This window comes from Hypanus sabinus, chromosome 10 (genome assembly GCF_030144855.1).
Source record: "Hypanus sabinus isolate sHypSab1 chromosome 10, sHypSab1.hap1, whole genome shotgun sequence".
Classification (NCBI taxonomy): Eukaryota; Metazoa; Chordata; class Chondrichthyes; order Myliobatiformes; family Dasyatidae; genus Hypanus; species Hypanus sabinus.
The window spans coordinates 158601630-158616431 of record NC_082715.1 but is presented as its reverse complement, the minus strand read 5'-3'; the positions used below and the strand labels follow the sequence as shown (position 1 = coordinate 158616431).

Sequence of the window (14802 nt, the reverse complement as noted above, 5' to 3'; positions counted from 1 at the left end):
ACTCCCTGGCTAAAAAAATTCCTCCTTACCTCTGTTCTTATGCAAGACTCCCAGAAGTTTAATGTACAGTTGAGTCTGGTAAAGAAGGCAAATGCAATGCTGGCATTTATTTCAAAGGGAATAGAATATAAAAGCAAGGAGATAATGCTGAGACTTTATAAGACAGTTGTAGGCAGAGTATTGTCAACAGTTTTGGGCCCCGTATCTCAGAAAGGTTGTGTTGTCATTGGAGAGAGTCCAGAGGAGGTTCATGAGGATGATTCCAGGAAGATATGAGGAGTGTTTGGCAGCTTTGGGCCTGTACTCACTGGTATTTACAAGAATGGGGGGGGGGGGTGTAGGATTTCATGGAAACATAGAAAATCTATAGCACAATACAGGCCCTTCGGCCCACAAAGTTGTGCCGAACATGTCCCTACCTCAAAAATTACTAGGCTCACCTATAGCCCTCTATTTTTCTAAGCTCCATGTACCTATCCAAAAGTCTCTTAAAAGACCCTATCGTATCTGCCTCCACCACCGTTGAAAGCTGCTGAATGTTGAAAGAACTAGACAGGGTGGATGTGGAGAGATTGTTTCCTATGGTGGGGGTATCCAGAACTAGAGGAAACAGCCTCAAAATTGAGGGGCGACATTTCAGAATGGAATTTTTTCAGCCAGAGTAGTGGATCTGTGGAATGCTCTGCTGCAGACTGCGACAGAGGCCAAGTCCATGGGTATATTTAAGACAGAAGTTGATCAATTCCTAACAAGTCAGGGCATCAAAGGATATGGCAAGAAGGCAAGGGTATTGGATTAAGTGGGTACTGGGATCGACCATGATGGAATGGCAGAGCCAACTCAATGGGCTGAATGGCCTAATTCTGTTTCTGTGCATTATGGTCTAACAAAGTAGAGCTAAAATTACAGAATGCATAAATCTTCTGCGTTGATGCTTAAAATAGGAAATGGAAGCAACTTCTGTCACAGGGCTCAATCTTCGGAATTCTCTGGTGGTGACCAGATTATTGGATGTTTTTATGGTGGAGGTAGATAAATATTTCAAAGATTGAGGATTTGAGGGATGTTGTGAATTGAGGCCAGCATAAACCAACCATGATCAGTGGGGCAGGCAAGTGGCCTACACCTCTCTAAAGACTAACTGTATAATGTCCATTATAGAGCTGGTAACTTAAAGTCAGCAGGACAAACTAATTAAGAAACTTAATGCTTTTGGAATAATTCCACAGATTGGGAGAGAGCATTATAATTAACAAATGATTCATTGGCCTTGGACAAAGTCTGCTGAAGGTCCCGAGCAGTGGGTTTGGAACAATGGTACACCTCCCTCACAGCCCCAGTGCGGGCACTGACAGAGCCTTCACAGTCTGGGCTGCTGCATCAGTGACAGTTCATCTTCCCTGCATTACATATAATCATGCTTTGCACTAATGTGTGAGGCTCTACCCCCCTGCACTAGAGGGAGCACTGGGTATTCCTGCAGCTCCTTTCTCTCGCTGTTCAATTGTGAATGGAAGGAAGCTGTTGGAATTTGTGTAAGAGGCCAAGTGACACATGGTGGATATAGTCATTGAGATCAGGAAACACTGCCCTCGTGTAGTGCATGAGATCAAGGTGCTAAGACTGTCACGTTGAAAGGATATGACAGGACAGTAGTCTCAATGATTCACAAAGCAAGATGTCAGAAGGAGCTGAGGTGTCTGTTCAGTCTGCTACACTGTGGACAGGGCATGTTCTGGAAGAGCTGACAAAGCTGCTGCTCCTGAGCTCTGTTAAGCGTTTCACGTCTCCTCACTTTGCAGGCATGAAGCCACAGTGACGAAGGCAGACAGAGTGGTTCTGCCTGCCCTGAAACAGACGGTGGGGAACCGAGTCACAGAGCGACAGCGAAGGCTGCAGGCTGTACGGAAGAGCCACTGTCGCAAAGTCCTTCTGTAGAGCTGGCACTCACCGATTTATATCTCAGCACGGCCAATGATCTGTCAGTGGATTGGCTGTGTGGCTTTTATTCCATAGGGATTCTGCTTTACTATGCATTAAAACATTTCTTAAACTACATCTGCACCCACCTCCTGTGTGCTAGTGCTGACAAGGAACATACAGCCTACCTCACATCAAATCCCATCTCAGCCTACCCCCATATCCCATGTACTGTGTTAGTGCTAATGTGCAGCATACAGTCAGCTCCAGTAAACAGGGCAATAGGCAATGGCACTGGCCTTACTGGCTGCTTAGAAACAGGCCCTTCGACCCACAAAGCTGCGCCGAACATGTCCCTACCTTAGAAGTCTGGCGACTCAGATCCAACCAGATCTGAGCAAACAGTAAAATAATAGACCATTAAGACATAGGAGCAAAATTAGGTCATATGGCCCATTGAGTCTTCTCTGCCATTCAGTCATGGCTGATCCTTTTTTTTAATCTCCTCCTCAACTTTAGGTCCTGGCTTCTCCCCATAACCTTGATGCCATATCCAATCAAGAACCTATCAATCTCTGATTTAAATACACCCAACGACCTGGCTTCCACCACTGCACGTGGCAACAAATTCCACAAATTCACCACCCTCTGGCTAAAGAAATTTCTCCACATCTCTGTTTTGAAAGGGTGCCCCTCTATCCTGAGGCTGTGCCCTCTTGCCCTAGACTCCCCCCCCCCCCCCCCATTGGAAACATCCTTTCCACATCTACCCTGTCTAGGCCTTTCAACACTTGATAGGTTTCAATGAGATTCCCCCTCATACTTCTGAATTCCAGCAAGTATAGACCTAGAGACATAAAACATTCCTCATATGATAACCCTTTCATTCCTGGATTCATCCTTGTGAACCTCCTCTGAACCCTCTCCATTGCCAGCACATCTTTTCTAAGATAAAGAGCCCAAAACTGCTCACAGTACTCAAGGTGAGGCCTCACCAGTGCCTTATAAAGCCTCAACATCACATCGTTGCTCTTGTATTCCAGACCTCTTTAAATGGATGATAACATTGCATTTTCCTTCCTCACCACCAACTCAACCTTCAGGGTGTTCTGCACAAGGACTCCCAAGTCCTTTTTCATCTCAGATTTTTGGATTTTTTTCCCCATTTAGAAAACAGTCTGCATACCTACTTCTACTACCAAAGTGCATGACCATGCATTTCCCACCATTGTAATTCATTGCCCACTCTCCTACTCTGTCTAAGTCCTTCTGCATCCTACCTGTTTCCTCAACACTACCTGCCCCACCACCAATCTTCGTATCATCTGTAAATTTGGCAACAAAGCCATCTATTCCATCATCTAAATCATTTATATACAGCATAAAAAGAAGCGGTCCCAACACTGACCCCTGCAGAACACCGCTAGTCACTGGCAGCCAACCAGAAAAGGATCCTTTTATTCTCATTCACTGCCTCCTACCAATCAACCAATGCTCTGACCATGTTAGTAACTTTCCCGTTATACCATGGGCTCTTAACTTGGTAAGCAGCCTCACGTGTGGCACCTCGTCAAAGGCCTTCTGAAAGTCCAAACATGGTCTATAATTTCCTTTCTGCTGCCTTCCTCCTTTCTGAAAGAATGGAGTGATATTTGTGATTTTCCAGTCCTCTGGCACCATGTCAGAGTCCAATGATTTTTGAAAGATCAATTCTAATGTCACCACAATCTCTAATGCTAACTCTTTCAAAACCCTGGGGTGCAGTTCCTCTGGTCCAGGTGACTTATGTACCTTTAGGTCTTTTAGCTTTTTGAGCAACTTCTCTCTTGTAACAGTAATTGCACCCACTTCTCTTCCTTCGCACACCACATCAGGCATACTGCTAGTGTCTTCCACAGTGAAAGATACTCATTTAGTTCATCAGCAATCTCCTTGTCCCCCGTTATTATTTCTCCTGCCTCATTTTCTAGTGGTCCTATATCCACTCTCATTTCTCGTTTTTTTACATACTTGAAAAAACTTTTACTATCCACTTTGATATTATTTGCAAGATTACTTTCATGTTTCATCTTTTCCCTTCTAATGATATTTTAGTGGCTCCCTGTAAGTGTTTAAAAACATCCCAGTCCTCTATCTTCCCACTACTTTTTGCTTTGTTGTATGCCCTCTCTTTTTGCTTTTACAATGGCTGTGACTTCCCTTGTCAGCCACGGTTGTACTATTTTGCCATTTGAGTATTTCTTCATTTTTGGAATACACATGTCCTGCACCTTCCTCATTTTCCCCAGAAACGCACACCATTGCTGCTCTGCTGACATCCCTGCAGCTCCAGTGATCATAACGTCATTAGTTTTCTACTTGATCATGGATAAAGATAGATCTGGTCCTTGGGTTGAGGTTCTAAACTGGAAAAAGGCCAAATTTGAAGAAATGAGAAAGGATCTAAAAAGCGTAGATTGGGACAGGTTGTTCTCTGGCAAGGATGTGATTGGTAAGTGGGAGACCTTCAAAGCAGAAATTTTGAGAGTGCAGAGTTTGTATGTTCCTGTCAGGATTAAAGGCAAAGTGAATAAGAATAAGGATCCTTGGTTCTCAAGGGATATTGGAACTCTAATAAAGAAGCAAGAGATGTATAACATGTCTAGGCAACAGGGAGGAAATAAGATGCTTGAGGAGTATAAAAAGAGTAAGAAAATACTTAAGAAAGAAATCAGGAGGGCTAAAAGAAGACATGAGGTTGCTTTGGCAGTCAGGGTGAAGGATAATCCTAAGAGCTTCTACAGGTATGTTAAGAGCAAAAGGATAGTGAGGGATAAAATTGGTCCTCTTGAAGATCAGAGTGGTCGACTACGTATGGAACCAAAAGAAATGGGAGTGATATTAAATGTTTTTTTTGCATCTGTATTTACTAAGGAAACTGGAACGGAGTCTATGGAAACAAGGCAAACAAGTAGGGATGTCATGGAACTTATACAGATTAAAGAGGAGGAGGTGCTTGCTGTCTTGAGGCAAATCAGAGTAGATAAATCCCCAGGACCTGACAGGGTATTCCCTCGGACCTTGAAGGAGACTAGTGTTGAAATTGCAGGGGCCCTGGCAGAAATAGTTAAAATGTCGATATCCACGGGTCAGGTGCTGGAGGATTGGAGGATAGCTCATGTAGTTCCGTTGTTTAAAAAAGGCTCAAAAAGTAAGCCGGGAAATTAAAGGCCAGTAAGTTTGACATCGGTAGTAGGTAAATTATTGGAAGGAATACTAAGAGATAGGATGTACAAGTATTTGAATAGACAGGGACTTATTAGAAAAAGTCATCATGGATTTGTGTGAGGTAGGTCATGTTTAACCAATCTATTAGAGCTTTTCAAGGAAGTTACCAGGAAAGTGGATGAAGGGAAGGCAGTGGATGTTGTATACATGGACTTCAGTAAGGCCTTTGACAAGGTCCCACATGGGAGGTTAGTTAGGAAGATTCAGTCGCAAGGTATACATGGAGAGGTAGTAAATTGGATTAGACATTGGCTCAATGGAAGAAGCCAGGGAGTGATAGTGGAGGATTGCTACTCTGAGTGGAGGCCTGTGACTAGTGGTGTGCCACAGGAATCAGTGCCGGGTCCATTGTTATTTGTCATCTATATCGATGATCTGGATGATAATGTGGTAAATTGGATCAGCAAATTTGCTGATGATACAAAGACTGGAGGTGTAGTGGACAGTGAGGAAGGTTTTCAAAGCTTGCAGAGGGATTTGGACCAGTTGGAGGAATGGGCTGAAAAATGGCAGATGAAGTTTAATGTGGACAAGTGTGAGGTATTGCACTTCGGAAGGTCAAACCAAGGTAGAACATACAAGGTAAATGGTAGGACACTGAGGAGTGCAGTAGAACAGAGGGATCTGGGAGTACAGATACATAATTCCCTAAAAGTGGCGTCACAAGCAGATAGGGTAGTAAAGAGAGCTTTTGGTACATTGGCCTTTATAAATCAAAATATTGAGTATAAAAGTTGGAATGTAACGGTGAGGTTGTATAAGACATTGGTGAGACCGAATTTGGAGTATTGTGTGCAGTTTAGGTCACCTAATTAGAAGGATATTAATAAGGTTGAAAGAGTGCAGAGAAGGTTTACAAGGATGTTGCTGGGACTTGAGAAACTGAATTACAGAGAAAGGTTGAATAGGTTAGGACTTTATTCCCTGAAGCGTAGGAGAATGAGGGGTGATTTGATAGAGATGTATAAAATTATGATGGGTATAGATAGAGTGAATGCAAGCAGGCTTTTTCCACTGAGGTCAGGGGAGGAAAAAAAAGAGGTCATGGGTTAAGGGTGAAAAGTTTAAAAGAAACATTGGGGGGGGGCTTCTTCACGCAGAGAGTGTTGGGAGTGTGGAATGAGCTGCCAGATGAAGTGGTAAATGCGGGCTCACTTGTAACATTTAAGAAAAACTTGGACAGGTACATGGATGAGAGGGGTTTGGAGGGATATGGTCAGTAGGACTAGGCAGAAAAATGGTTCAGCACAGCCAAGAAGGGCCAAAAGGCCTGTTTCTGTGTTGTAATGTTCTACGGTAACTCTTCTCTTATTCCACTGTAATTTCCCTTGCTCCACTGAAATACTGCTACATCAGACTTTACTTTCTCCCTATCAAATTTCAGATTGTGATCACTGGGTCCAAAGGGTTCTGTTACCTTCAGCTCCCTAATTGCCTCTGGTTCATTACATAACACCCAATCCAGTATAGCTGATCCCCTAGTAGACTCAATGACAAACTGCTCTAAAAAGACATCTCTTAGGCTTTCAACAAACTTACTCTTGAGAACCATCACCAACCTAATTTTCCCAATCGACCTGAATGTTGAAATCTCCCATGATTACCATAACATTGCCCTTTGACTCGCCATTTCTATTTCGTGTTGTAACCTGTGGTCCACCTCCCAGCTACTGTTGGGAGGCCATCAACGTCCTTTACCCTCGCAGTTTCTTAACTCAACCCACGAGGATTCAACATCTTCCGATCCTATGTCACATCTTTCTCCTGATTTGATGGCATTCTTTACCAGCAGAGCCACACCACCCCCTCTGTCTACCTTCCTATCCCTCCAATACAACGTGTAACCTTGGACATTCAGCTCCCAACTCCAACCATCCTTCAGCCATGATTCAGTGATGGCCACAACATCATACCTGACAATCCGTAATGGTGCAACAAGATCATCCACCTTATTTCTTATACCATGTGCATTTAGATACAACACCTTGAGTACTGTATTTGCTATCGTTTCCGATTCTGCATCCCTAATGATTTGATACTCAGCCTGTTGGCTGCAACTAAATCCCATCACCTGCCTGCCCTTCCTGACAGTCTGACTGCACGCTATCTTTTCTTTTCACCACCTGTCCTATTCTGGGTCCCTTCACTCTGGTTCCCACCCCCTGCCAAGCTTTTCCTTCCTATGTCATTGGTACCAATATGTACCAAGACAGCTGGCAGCTCTCCCTCCCCATCCCCCTCCCTCTCCATGTTGTGGATGCGATCTGAGACATCCTTCACCCTGGCACCTGGGAGGCTCCCTTCTTTCCCTTTCCCTTCTGCACTATGACCCATGCTCAGTGCCTGTAACCCGGTCACCGTGGCATTCTCCCAGGTGGTCATCCCCCACAACAGATTCCGAAGTGGTATACTTGTTATTGAGGGGAATGGCCACTGGGGGGCTCTGCTCTCACTGCCTATCTCCATTTCTCACCCAGCTACTCGCTTCCTGCAGCTTCGGAGTGACTACTTCACGGTGACTCCGATTAATCATCTCCTCACTCTCCCGTACAAGCCGAAGGTCATCCAGCTGTTGCTCCAGATCCCTAACACGGTCTTCAAGGAGCTGCAGCCGGATGCACTTCATGCAGATGTAGTTCCCCAACATCCGGCATGAACAGCACACCACAGCCTTTCAAATGGTACAGTAAGAGAGGGGAAAAAGCAAAAGGGAAACCTCAACAGATGCTTTACACAGAGCCAATGCGTCTTCCAAACCAAAGTCTGGCCTACTCATCCCTTCTGTTCGTACAGCTCTGATAGGCCACGTACGATGATCAACCATTCTCGAGGCTCCCTGTGAGGCTACCTCTTGGTAGAGCTGTTAACACTGCTGATAGGCCACGTACAATGCTGTTATGCATGTCAATATACCACACATAAAGAACGTAGTTCCTGTCCCCATTGTGTGGGGTTAATTACAGGGATTTGATGAATTATGCTTGGTTAATTATAGGGATCATGTCTTTATTGTGTGGGTTAATAACTGGGATCGAACCCTGTTTGTGTGAGTTTAATTAGGTTAGTGTCCCATCGTTTTGGGTTATTTACAGGAACTGTGCCCCCATTGTGTTGGGTTAATTGCAGGGTTAGTATCTCCCTTCTGTCTGGTAATTACAGCAATTTTGTCCTCGTTCAGTGCGGTAGGTATGGGACCATGTCCCCATTTTGTTGTTAATTACACTGAATCCCTGTAGGCAACATCAGCAGCTCTGGCTCATCATTCCCTCAAAAATAAACTCAGTAAGTTCCATGACTTTGCCGGTGCAGAACTTGCAGAAACATTTTCAACGGGCTTGTACTGTGTAGGTGCCAGTGGATTGTACTTTACAGAATATTGTCTTGTAGGTTAAGAATAAACCAGGAAATTAGAGGCCAGCAAGCCTGACACTTGCAGTGAGAAAGTTATTGTAAGGAACCAAATGTATATGTACTTGAACAGATGGGATTAGTCAACATGTCTTTGTGCGTGGCAAATGGTGTGTAACCAACCTTCACTTTTGAGGAAGTTAGGAGGAAAGCTGGTGAAGGCACGGCAGTGGATGCTGTCTACATGGACTTTAACAAGGCTCCGCAAGGAGGGCACATCAACAAGGTTGAGTCAGTTAGTATTCAAAACGAAGTAGTACATTGGATTGGACACTGGCTTCTGTGACTCGTCATCTGCTACAGGAATTGGTGCTGGGTCTGTTGTTGTTTGTCATCTATACTAATGTGGTAGACTGGATCAGCAAATCTGTGAATACTGGAAAAATTGGAGCTGTAGTGGATAGCAAGGAAGTCTATCAAAGCTTCCAGCAGGTTCTGGATCAGCTAGAGAAACGGTCTGATAAAACGCAGGTGGGATTTAAATGTGGACAAGCGTCTGCACTTTGGGAGGACCAACCAGGATCAGTCTTAAAGGGTGAATGGGGAGTGCAGGTTAGACTTCCGTGAAAGTACCACCACAAGTAGGTAGGGTCATAAAGAAAGCTGATGGCTCATTGACCTTCTTAAGTTAATGTTTTCAGTGCATGTTGTAATTGTATAAGGCATTGATGAGACCCAATTTGGAGTATTGTGTTCAGTTCTGATCATTTACCTACAGGAAAGATTTAACTAAGATTGAAAAAGTACTGAGAAAATTTGCAAGGATATTGCTGAGACTTGTGAAAGGTGAAATGCTTAAGGAAAGATCTTCACTCGGGGAGGGGAATGGTGAGTGTGGAACGAGCTGCCAGTGCAAGTGATTGGTACAGGTTTGGTTTCACCATTTGAGAAATTTGGCTGGGAGGGTCGATGGATTTAGGGAGCTCACAAGGTTGGTAACAATCCTCTCCAGCAGCTTCCCCGCAAAATGGTAGGACCTGAGCCGCACCCACTGAAGCCAGGCTGTAGCTGACCCCCCCCCCCCCCCCCCCACCCTGCATCAATCATGCAGGAGTTTCCTCATTACCTTCTGCTCAATGTGGCAAGGGATCCCAACATTCATATCTCATCCATTTCACCACCATTACAAACCTGTTTGTCCAGGGTACTCCACATTTAAACAGGACTTTTTTTATTTAATTAAAAACACCACAGGCTGCTGTAGGGAACCCCTTGGAGCTAAGCAACAGCATTGTGGGGAGGAAGACAGTGTCCTGAGGCAGCAACAGCCCTGCTTTCACTAGTTTGCAGTAGACAGGTCAGTAACATCATACGGGAACTAGTGAAGAGCAGATACACACACCTGTCCAGGAGGAACTCAGCCGGTCAGGCAGAATCGAGGAGGGGAGTAAATAGTTAATGGTTGGGACAGAGACCCTTCATCAAAACTAATGAAGGTCTCTGATAAATGTCTCTTGGATCAAAACATTGACTGTTTATTCCCCTTCATGGATGCTGCTTGACTTGAAGAGTCCCTGGAGCATAATGTGTGTGTTGCCCAAGATTAACAGTATCTGGCAGAATCTCATTTCAAAGTGTCAGAGGGAGACAGAGTTCTGTGGGTAGCTGGATTTAAAGGGGTGAGCCATCAGGGAGATGGAGTGAGCCCAGGATACAGAGGTAGCCAGGGTCCGTGTAGCAGCAGAACAGTAAATCTGCCTGAAGCTGTAGCCTGGTATAATTCAGGTACAGGGACTGTAGGCCCCCAACCTGATGGCACGAATATCAGTTTCTCCTTCCAGTTAAGGTTCCTCCCCTCCCCTATCTGCTACTCTTAAACTCATCTCTTCCTCCTCCTCCCCTCATCCTTCCCTTTCTCCTGTGGTCCACTCTGCTCCTTCCTCTCCAGCCCTTTACCTTTGCTACGCACCTGGCTTCACCCATCACCATCTAGCTATCCTTCAACCCCCCTTTCCCAGTCCTGAAGGGTCTCCACCTGAAACTTCAACTCTTCGTTCATTTCAGTGAGTTCCTGCAGCTATTTGTGTGAGTTGCACTCTCTCTCAAGCTGGTGAACCAGTGCAGCTTTCAGGCTCGTCTCAGACGGACTCTGCGCTTGGAAAGACCTCATTTCCCCAGGGATTGCCAGCGCGATAAACACTGCTCCCTTCAGAACTCCAGCAACCCCTGGATCAATCAATCCTAACTTCAAATGTTGTGATTACATGGTTAACCCACTGTTATGAGACAGGGATTGTTGCGAATGTGAGCCAGTATAACTAGACAGGCCAAATGGCCTGAAAGGCAGTACCTCACTCTCATTATGCTTGCTCCCAGCTCTGCTTCCATCCTGACTCACTGAACAAAAAACAAGAGAATTCATGCTGTGACACACGGCACAGCCGCGAGCTGCATTCCTTCAGCACAGTGTCTGTGCTGTGTAGCAGGAACTGGCAAGCAAGGCTGGGTTTGAGTGGAGGCAAAGCCAAAAACCAATTGCTGGATGGGGAGGAAATTCAAATGCAGATGCTCCATTTGAATACAACAATCAGTAAACTTCCTGTGTTTTTGGTCCAGAACTTTACAAGTTATATTGTATTGAACATTAAAATTATGATAGAACATGGTCACAAACACACCATTGTAAAAATAAATAGCTCTCTCGACATTTACAGCAGTAAGGACTTTTCAAAAATGATTTAGAAAACCTTGGCTTTGATCCTGAATTTGCCTCCAGTGCACTGGCGAGGAAATGCTGGGTGCTCACTGCTGGTGGGGCTTCGCTGGGACTGAGCACAGAGCCCAGACCATGCCGTAGAGAAACCAGAGAGTCAGGATGAGGATGACAGAGGTCAGAGGGTGCAGACGGAGGGTGGCACCAATGACCATGCAGAGGAAGAGCGAGAAGAGCGTTCGGTAACTGGCCAGGAAACGCAGGCTCAGACGTGGCTGACGAGGCCTAGGTCTCTGAAGACTGTGCTGTGTTACCGGAGCGGACCTCAAGCTCTGGGTCCGGTCAGGGCTGGTCAGGTAATAACGGGCAACCTTTCCCAGAACACCTTCCTGCTGACACAGGCTCTCCATCTCAGCGGAAAACTGCAAGACAGGTCAGAGACATCAGTTGTAAGATGGTGCTCAGACAGCAAGGTTTTGCTGAGACACTGAACAACCACCTCCCTCAAAACGATAGGAGGATGAAAGCTATACACTCCAACTGCCCCCCGCCAAGAAAGAGAACCCTTCATCGCTTCACTCAGTCCAGTGAGCCCTTCCCTGTAAGCACAAACCCTCCACAACTGCTGCATGAATTAACTGACATGCAGCCCCAGAGCCCTTGCTGTGATCACTCACTGGAGTTACACACATCTCTCGCAATGCCAACATCAGCACAAGTGGTGGATGCAATTTCATTTCAAAGTTTGGACAGCTACGTGGATGGAAGGGGTACGGGGGACGACAGTTCAGACGGGGGTACGGGGGACTGTAGTTGAGACGCGGGGGGTACGGGGGATGATAGTTCAGATACAAGTCAATGGGACGAGACAATTTAAATGGTTCGGCACAGACCAAAACATCTGTTTTTGTGCAAACACGAGGAAGTCTGCAGATGCTGGAAATTCAAAGAGTGATTGTGAGGAAGGGGAGGAGGGGCATTAACAGAAGTTAGAGGTTACCCAGACGGAATATCAGGTGTTGTTCCTCCAACCTGAGTGTTTTTTTGTTCTCTCTCTGCCCGTTCTCCATCTCCCTCTGGTGCCCCCCCCCCCTTTCTTTCTCCCTAGGCCTCCCATGCCATGATCCTTTCCCTTCTCCAGCTCTGTGTCACTTTCGCCAATCACCTTTCCAGCTCTTAGCTTCATCCCACCCCCTCCGGTCTTCTCCTATCATTTTGCATTTTCCCCTCCCTCTCCTACTTGCAAATCTTACTATCTTTCCTTTTGGTTGGTCCTGACCAAGGGTCTCGGCCCGAAACTTCGACTGTGCTTCTCCCTATAGATGCTGCCTGGCCTGCTGCGTTCCACCAGCATTTTGTGTGTGTTGCCTGTTTCTGTGCTGTCATTTTCGATGACCATGAATGCCATGTTCACTTTTAAGTGCTCTATCTGTTCTCATATTTCCTTTTAGTTAATACTGACATTTAATTTCCCTTTCAAGTTTCAATCATCCTCATACCTACTCACAGCCTTTGCAGCTTTGTGAGCCTTTTCTTTCCAACACCAGCCACTTTACTCAGCCGTGCATGGATAACACATTCCAGGGAGCGGAGGGAAATTACGTTGGGAACTGCGCTTTTAAAAAAACCGGTACCAGCCTATTGTCAGATCTGCATGGCGGTAACCCAAGTTCCTAATCTGATCACTTGCCCAAGAAAATCTAATTTCAGACTTGCCTGTCTCCCAAAGCAAATACTGAATGTGACACTTGCCCACCTTTACTACAGACTTATTGATTAATCTTACCTTGTTACACAATATGCAGATGTGTCTCTGCTGAAGTCATGAAGTTTGGACATTTTTGGACACCATCCAGGGATGGTGGTGTGGTTGCTACAGCACAAGAGACCCCAGTTCAGCCCTAACTTCCAGCACTGCCCGTACTGTCTGCATGGCCATCCTGGGCTCGGCTGGATTTCCTCTCCCACAGCTGGACGTGCACGTTATTCCAGTGTGTGGGTGAGTGGTGAAGTCTGGTGAGCATGGCGGGAGAAGGAATCGGATTAGTGCAAAGGTTATGGGGCGAAGCCAGGAGAATGAGCTTCAGAGGGATAATAACCACAATGGAAGGGCAGAGCAGATGTGACGGGCCGAGTAGTCTTATTCTGCTCCCATGTCTTACGGATTGAGTTCAAGAGTCATGAAGTGACACTGCAGCTGAGTTTGTCTTCAGTTCTGGTCGCCTCATTTTAGAAAGGACATAGAAGCTTTCGAGAGGGTGTAGAGGAGATTTACCTGGGTGGTGCCTGGTTTAGGAAGCATGTCTTATAAGGATAGACTGAGCAAGCTAGGGCTTTTCTCTTTGGAGAGAAGGTTGAAAAGTGACTTGATGGAGGTGTGGGGAAAGGATAGGGAGATGTCAAAGGCAGTGTTTGTTTTTCATTTAAATACAGACAATGATAGGGGTTTAAGTGAACTACACTAGATGAGACTACAAAACGTTTCCATGCAAAGAGATCCAGAAGTCATAGTGCATCTTAGTAATTGGCAAGGGCAATAAACACTGCCCACAAGGTGTACAAGTTACAAGAGAGAGCACGTTCTCTGGCAGTAAACAAGGCACTGAAGGAAATCAGCAGGTTGAGCAGCTCTGGACCCCTCCTCTCCAGTCCTGGTCCAAAACATTTTGCTCAGCCTGACCTGCTGAGTCACTCCAGATTCCAGCATCTTGAGGCAGGCATTCAGTGACTGAAGTGGGTCGTCCCCACGATGGGTATCAGTCCAAACATCAGCTGGCCTTTCCTTCTCCAAGAGAGTCAAAGACCTGGTGTGGGTTTACATAGAAAACAGGTGCAGGAGTAGGCCATTCGGCCCTTTGAGCCTGCACCGCCATTCAGTATGATCATGGCTGATCATCCAACTCAGAACCCTGTACCTGCTTTCTCTCCATACCGCCTGATCCCTTTAGCCACATGAGCCATATCTAACTTCCTGTGAAATATAGCCAATGAACTGTGGCAGAGAATTCCACAGATTCACCACTCTCTGTGTGAAGAAGTTTTTCCTCATCTCGGTCCTAAAAGGCTTTCCCTTTATCCTTAAACTGTGACCCCTCGTTCTGGACTTCCCCAACATCGGAAACAATCTTCCTGCATCTAACCTGTCCAATCCCTTTAGAATTTTATACGTTTCAATAAGATCCCCCCTCAATCTTCTAAATTCCAGTGAGTATAAGCCTAGTCGATCCAGTCTTTCTTCATATGAAAGTCCTGCCATCCCAGGAATCAATCTGGTGAACCTTCTTTGTACTCCCTCTATGGCAAGAATGTCTTTCCTCAGATTAGGGGACCAAAACTGCACACAGTATTCTCGGTGTGGTCTCACCAAGGCCTTGTACAACTGCAGCAGAACCTCCCAGTTCCTGTACTCAAATCCTTTTGCTATGAATGCCAACATACTATTTGCCTTTTTCACCGCCTGCTGTACCTGCATGCCCACCTTCAATGACTGGTGTACAATGACACCCAGGTCTCGTTGCATCTCCCCTTTTCCTAATCGGCCACCATTCAGATAA

General features: G+C 45.7%; 2 protein-coding genes and 1 pseudogene across 5 annotated transcripts in view; 2 read left to right on the top strand and 1 right to left on the bottom strand.

Moving 5' to 3' along the window:
* The window catches only part of si:ch211-222n4.2 (uncharacterized protein LOC101885505 homolog), a 104027-nt gene extending 101971 nt beyond the window's left edge, over positions 1-2056 (top strand). For all 4 annotated transcript variants that reach the window (XM_059983324.1, XM_059983322.1, XM_059983321.1 and 1 more), the window contains one exon: positions 1803-2056. In XM_059983324.1, the coding sequence (XP_059839307.1) occupies positions 1803-1938 (136 nt within the window). In that variant the 3' untranslated portion in view covers positions 1939-2056. The remainder of the gene's footprint in view (positions 1-1802) is intronic.
* The window catches only part of LOC132401275 (mitochondrial import inner membrane translocase subunit TIM14-like), a 499620-nt pseudogene that overhangs the window by 479830 nt on the left and 4988 nt on the right, over positions 1-14802 (top strand).
* Positions 11140-14802, bottom strand: part of smpd4 (sphingomyelin phosphodiesterase 4) — a 187076-nt gene continuing 183413 nt past the window's right edge. The window contains exon 19 of the mRNA XM_059983506.1: positions 11140-11670. Within this exon, the coding sequence (XP_059839489.1) occupies positions 11338-11670 (333 nt within the window). The 3' untranslated portion in view covers positions 11140-11337. The remainder of the gene's footprint in view (positions 11671-14802) is intronic.